General features: G+C 38.3%; 1 protein-coding gene across 1 annotated transcript; it reads right to left on the bottom strand.

Moving 5' to 3' along the window:
* Positions 1–5,817: 5,817 nt before the first annotated feature.
* LOC139180411 (olfactory receptor 6C74-like) lies at positions 5,818–6,814 on the bottom strand. Its single transcript, XM_070782175.1, has one exon. It carries the CDS (start codon positions 6,784–6,786, stop codon positions 5,818–5,820), a length of 969 nt encoding a protein of 322 aa, XP_070638276.1. The 5' UTR covers positions 6,787–6,814.
* Positions 6,815–7,092: the final 278 nt, after the last annotated feature.

Raw genomic sequence — 7,092 nt, 5'->3', positions numbered from 1 at the left:
TTTAAAGTTTTTAATTCTGAAACTTTGTTGGACCCATTTAATAGCTCTAAAAATTTTACTGTCTATGCCCTAGAATTTTCTATGTACAAAATTATGGCATCTGTGAATAAGATAATCTTATTCCTGCTTTCCAATCTGAATGCCTTTTATTTATTCTTCTTGCCTAATTGCTCTTGTAACAACCTCTAGGACAGTGTAAAATAGAGACATCCTCTTCTTTTTGAATTTAGGGAGCAAGTGTTCAGTCTTTCCTCGTCAAAGATACTATTATTCAGTGATTTTTAATATATACACTTCATCAGGTTGAGACATTTCCCTTTTGTATTTAGTTTTCCAAATGTTTTTGTCATGGGAAGTTTCAGTTCCATTCAGTCTCTCAGTTGTGTCGGACTCTGCGACCACAATGGACTGCAGCACGCCAGGCTTCGCTGTCCATCATGAACTCCTGGAGCTTGCTCAAACTCATGTCCATCGAGTCAGTGATGCCATCCAACCATCTCATCCTCTGTTGTCCCCTTCTCCTCCCACCTTCAGTCTTTCCCAGTATCAGGGTGTTTTCTACTGAGTCAGCTCTTCACATCAGGTAGCCAAAGTATTGGAGTTTCAGGTTCAGCATCAGTCCTTCCAATGAATATTCAGGACTGATTTCCTTTAGGATGGACTGACTTGATCTCCTTTAAGTCCAAGGGACTCTCAAGAGTCTTCTCCGACACCACAGTTAAAAAGCATGAATTCTACCATTTGTCAAATGGTTTTTCTGCATCTATTGTGATCATCATGTGTTTGAGGTCCTTTATTTTATTAATATGGTGTATACTATTGACTGATTTTTATATGTTAAAGTAGCCTTGCATTTATGGGATAAACCCCACTTGGTGATTGTGTGTTATCCTTCGTAATATGTTCCTAATTTAGGCTTGTCAGCATTACCTTGGGCATTCTTATGTACCTCTTTTCATCACAGAAATCCGTGGGTAGTTTTGTTTTCTTTCTTTGTAGTTTTCTTTTCTTATGACACTTTCCTTTAGTCTTGATATCAGGGTAATACTGATCTCATGGAAAGAGCTGAAAAGTGATTGTTTCACTTTATTTTTAGAAGTCTGTGAGTAATTGGAGCTAATTCTTCCTTAAATGTTTCATAGAAATCATTAGTAAAGACATGTCTTCCTGAGCTTTTTTGTGGGAAGTTTTTGATCACTAATAGGTTTCTCAATTGTTATTTACTTATTTGTATTTTCTCTTTATTCTTGAGTTACTTTGTGCTTTCCCATAATTTTTTTTTTTTTCAATTCACCGATATCTCTGATTCTTATCCATTCTTGGACCTAGGCAAAAAGTGAAAAGCTTCCCTTCTTTTCTCCACTTAAATTCTCCCTTAGTATCATGGAAATTGCTGCTCTTTAGGGCTTAGTTGGAGAAGGACATGGCAACCCACTCCAGTGCTCTTGCCTAGAGAATCCCATGGACAGAGGAGCCTGGTGAGCTACAGTCCATGGGGTCGCAGAGAGTCAGACACGACTGACTGACCTAAGCACGGGGCTTAGTTGTCTGAACAAGTTATTCAATGTGGCCAAACTCATTGCCCAACCAATTTGTTTCATGCAAAGCTGGTTTTAGTTTATAACACTAATAGTTGATCAATCAAATCAAAGCCACATACTCAGCTAGATGTATTTAACAGAATTTGAAATTTGTTCTGTTTTTTTTTTTCTCTCTAAAATAATAAGATGTCATTTTAAACTGATAAATACAGAAGAAATATTTTGACTGGAGAGGTTCCTATTTTTGTTTCAACTTAAGATTCTATATTCAGATAATAGCCTCAAAAGATCCCAAAATAATAAATGCCTGTGTTTTCTAACACATGAGGATGCTAAAGTTTTATTAGTCTGAAAGTCTTGGCTAACAGGGTTCATACACAGAAAACACAGTTTAAACTCATCATACTGGTGACTTAAAGTTATTGATGGAACTCCTGAACATATTCATTCTGACCTATTCTGGTCCACATGGGCTGGGTCAAAGCAAACCAGTCTTTGGCAAGGAGACTGTGAGTTCTAACCCAACACAGCACCTTATAATCTGGAGGGAACCCCCAGCTCTCAGTTTCTTCTAAGGAGTAAAGGGTCACTTCCTGCAGTTCTTTCCCCTGGGTCAGTAGAGTGTAGTAGGCAAATATAGCAGCTCTCAGTTTCTCCCTAGATATAGAAGGAATTTCTTTTTCTTTGGGATGCCTTTGGTCATTGACTCCTGAACAATGTTATGAACCTCTGTCCATAGTTCTTCAAGCACTCTGTCTACCAGATCTAATCCCTTGAATCTATTTGTCACCTCCATTGTAGAATCATAAGGGATTTGATTTAGGTCATACCTGAATGGCCAAGTGGTTTTCCCTCCTTTCTTTAATTTGATCCTCAATTTTGCAATAAGGAGCTGATGATTTGAGCCACAGTCAGCTACAGATCTTGTTTTTACTGACTGAACAGAACTTCTCCGTCTTCAGCTGCAAAGATATAACCAATCTGAATATAATATAAAGAATATAATCAGTCGGTATGGACCTAAGAGAGGCAGAAGAGATTAAGAAGAGGTGGAAAGAATAAAGAGAAGAACTATACAAAACAGATCTTAATGACTGGGATAACCATGATGGTATGGTGACTCACCTAGAGCCAGACATCCTGGAATGTGAAGTCAAGTGGGCCTTAGGAAGCACCAATACAAACAAAGCTAGTGGAGGTGATGGAATTCCAGTTGAGCTATTTCAAATCCTACAAGATGATGCTGTGAAAGTGCTGCACTCAATATGCCAGCAAATTTGGAAAACTCAACAGTGGTCAGACGACTGGAAAAGGTCAGGTTTTATTCCAATCCCAAAGAAGGGCAGTGCAAAAGAACGTTCAAATTTCCAGACAATTGTGCTCACATTCAAATTTCAAGACAATTGTGCTCATTTTACATGAGAGTAAGGTTATACTCAAAATCCTTCAAGCTAGGCTTCAGTAGTACATGAACCAAGAACTTCCAGATGTACAAGCTGGCTTTAGAAAATGTAGAGGAACCAGAGATCAAATTGCTAACATTTTTTTGGATCATATAGAAAGCAAGGGAATTCCAGAAAAACATCTACTTCTGCTTCTGGACTACTTGAAAGCCTTTGACTGTGTGGATCAGATCAAACCATGGAAAATTCTTACAGTTATGGGAATACCAGACCACCTTACCTGTCTCCTGACAAACCTGTATGCAGGTGAAGAAGCAATAGTTAGAACTGGACATGGTCAATGGACTGGATCAAAATTGGGAAAGGATTATGACAAGGCTGCTTATCATTACCCTGTTTATTTACCTAATATTCAGAGTATATCATGTAAAATGTCGGGTTGGATGAATCACAAGCTGCAATCAAGATTTCTGGAAGAAATATCAACAACCTCAGATATGCAGATAATACCATTCTAATGGCATAAAGTGAAGAGGCACTAAGAGACATCCTCTTTCATGAGGATGAAAGAGAAGAGCAAAAAAGCTGACTTAAAACACAACTTTTTTAAAAAGTTAAGATCATGGCATCTGGTTCCATCACTTCACGGCAAATAGAAGTGGAAAAAATAGAAATGGTGATAGATTTTATTTTGGGGGGCTCCAAAATGACTGCAGACAGTAACTAGAGTAATGAAATTCAAAGACCCTTTTTGGAAGGAAAGCTAAGACAAACATAGACAGCATATTAAAAAGCAAAGACATCACTTTACTGACAAAGGTCCGTATATTCAACGCTATGGTTTCTCAAGTAGTCATGTATGGATGACATTTGGCCCATGAAGAAGGCTGAGCGGTGAAGAACTGATGCCTTTGAATTGTAGTGTTGAAGAAGACTCTTGAGAGCCTTGGATGCAAGGAGATCAAACCAATCCTAAAGGAAATCAACCCAGAATATTCATTGGAAGGACTGATGCTAAAGCTGATGCTCCAATACTTTGGCCACCTGATGCGATGAGCCAACTCATTGGAAAAGATGTTGATGGTGGAAAAGGTTGAAGGGAAAAGAAGAGGGAAGTAGAGGAGGAGATGGTTAGACAGCATCACAGATGCAATGGCCACGAGTTTGAGCAAACTCTGGGAGATAGTGAATGAAAGGGAAGCCTAGTGTGCTGCAGTCCATGGATTTGCAAAGAGTCGGACATGGCTTATCAACTGAACAACTACAAATACAAGGAATTAGACAACATTTCTAGCACCCTAACTTTTCCAGTTGCTACAAGGGGTTTGGCTTCTATCAGGGCTGAGATAATAGAGCTTGACAAAACTTAGTCTCTTGAGACACACTAACAGCAAAGACAGTGGCTTGTATGAGCACAAGGTTTGGGTCATTTTGGCTGGCTGGTGATGTCCATCTCCTGCACTAGCCTGGTTCAGGACTCCAGACTGTGAAGATTGGCTCTTTTATCTAATACACATAAACCAAAATAGAGGACTCTCAGGACTTCCAAAATTTTATCAGGTTTAAATATTATTCATTTAACTTCTATTTTGGAAAGGAGAGAGACAAAGGCAGAGATGTCCTTGGAAAACCATAATTCCTAGGATAACATAATTAAGTCACTTCCAAACATAAAAATCTGAATCACCGAGTACTATTAACAATGTAAAATTCTTCCTAATAAGATTATGCCTTAACTTATAAGCAATTTTCAAATCAAGCTAAAGGAAATACACACTCACACCAGACGTGGTAAAAATCAAACGCACATTATGCACATGCAGTATGAGACGTGACAGGACCTACGTCCCATTAGGGCCAATTATCTTCTGGTGGGAGCCACTTCCTCAGTGAACCTTCAAACACAGGAAATGAGTTCATTTTGATCCCCTTTTTTCATTTTTAATGCACTCATTTTCTGTTTATATTTTTCTAATTATGAGTTCAATTAGTTTTTGCTACATAAAATGTCATGGAGGACACTGGCAACTCCTACACCTAAAGTCACACTAAGGAGAAAATACCTCTTAGATGGGAGGAAAGAATTTGCTACTGGGATCAACTACCTTTGAGCAATTTGTTGATTCCAGGACTTGGCAACATCAATTACAGGGGGGAAAACAACTACAGATTTTTAGAGTTTTACAGTTTGTTTATATTTCAAGAAAGAATTAATAAAGAAAAGTTTATTGAAAACATTTGATACATCTGGAAGATGATACACTGAAAGAGCCCATATAAAAATCTGGAGTTACACTGAGCTGTTTGTACACTAGAACCAATAGACCCAAGGAAGAACTAGTGAGAATACAACTGATTCATTCACATAAGTAGATTCAAATAATGAAACACCATTAAGTTGTACTATGACTTTATATACTTTTCAGAAATAATTTGTTTCTGGAATATCACACATTAACTATCAAATGGTAAAGAAGGGTGTCTATTTATTTTTTCTGAAATATCATAAACAAAACACATAAAAATGCATCATGGACAGAAATTATAAAATCTGGCAACATTTTTATCTTTACATTAATGACTTTGTATATTATGACTTATGTATAATAGTTGGCTCCATAAATATTATTTGAAGTTAATTTACTTAAGCCCAATAAGTAGACAAGGAAAGGAAGATAGCTTTAGCAGAATATAGAGAACAAGTGAAATTTTCAAATAGAAGAAGGAACTGAATTGCAAAATAAGACACTACCCATCCAGCTGAAAAGTAGCACAAGCTAGATTGCTATATGGAGAGCTTCTCAAGAATAGATTTTGCCAATGGTGGGAACTTGACCTAGAGGATCAAGCCCATCTGCTTAGCCTCCAAAGCTCTATTTCTTCAACCTCATCCCAAACAGTGTGTCCCTCAGAGCCTGGTGGACCTGCTTGTTCCTCAGGGTGTAGATGACAGGGTTCAGCACTGGGGTCACCACCGTGTTCACAAGGGCGGCCTCCTTGTTGGAGTCCAGCCTGTCCACCTGCTTCGGTTTCAGGTAAATAAACACACAGCTGCCGTACATCAGGGAGAGGACAATGAGGTGAGAGGAGCAGGTGGAGAAAGCTTTCTGTCGCTCCTTGGCTGATGGGAGTCGCAGGACTGTGACCACTATGTTGCTGTAGGCAGTGATGGTTACAACGAGGGATAGTAGAATGACAAACGAAGTAACAAAGAAGAAATATATTTCAACAGATCTGGTGTCAGAGCAAGAGAGAAGAATTAAGGAGCCAAGGTCACAGAAGAAATGAGAGATGATATTGGGGCCACAGAATGATAACTGGGAAACTTTGAGCATCAGACAAGTGATTAAGATGAAGGACAAATAATAGCACAAGAAAATGAGTAGGAAACTAACCCTCAGGTTCATGATGGATGCATAGTGCAGAGGCTTGCAGATGGCCAGGTATCGATCCAACGACATCACTGCCATGAGAAAGAAAATTACTGCACCAATAAATAAAAAGAAGAAGGCTTGTGTGAGGCAAGCAGGAGAGGGAATTGTTTGCCTTCCTGAAAGGAAGATGGACAGCAGTTTAGGAATGACTGTGGTGATGAAACAGCATTCGCAGAAGGAGAAAGTACTCAGCAAAACATACATTGGCGTCTGGAGGTGATGGTCAGCCCAGGTGATGAAGATTATGACCACGTTTCCCATGATAGAGGCCAGGTATGCGAGCAGGTGCACCAGGAAGAGGAGGCCCCCCAAGTGCTGGGCAACAGGAAACGCCTCCAGAACAAACTCCTGGACGGTGGACTCATTTTTCACCCCCACAGTTCTCCCTGATTCTCTGACTCTCATCATTCTCTGATTAACCTGTGGAACGGAAAATACTATCACTGAAAAAAAAAAAAAAAAAACAATTTAAATGATGACAAGTCTTAAAAAAAATAAAATAATCACTAATTTCAGCTGTATTTGTGAAGCAGGGATCATTTCATATCTTTAAAATATTTTACTATAAATGACATTTTACTATTATAACATTATTATATTATCTATATTAATTATTAATGAATTAAGATTCATTTTTTATTCTTGATAATTATTTTTAATGTGTCACTTAACTCTTCTGGACAATAACATCTGTGAATAGTTGGCTACAAAGAA

The sequence above is a fragment of the Bos indicus genome, chromosome 28, assembly GCF_029378745.1.
Source record: "Bos indicus isolate NIAB-ARS_2022 breed Sahiwal x Tharparkar chromosome 28, NIAB-ARS_B.indTharparkar_mat_pri_1.0, whole genome shotgun sequence".
NCBI lineage: Eukaryota > Metazoa > Chordata > Mammalia > Artiodactyla > Bovidae > Bos > Bos indicus.
This window is presented reverse-complemented; position numbering and strand designations above follow the sequence as displayed.

What these genes read in the sequence shown, in the direction of transcription:
- LOC139180411 (XM_070782175.1), bottom strand. Translation starts at nt 6,786, where the DNA reads ATGATGAGAGTCAGAGAATCAGGGAGAACTGTGGGGGTGAAAAATGAG.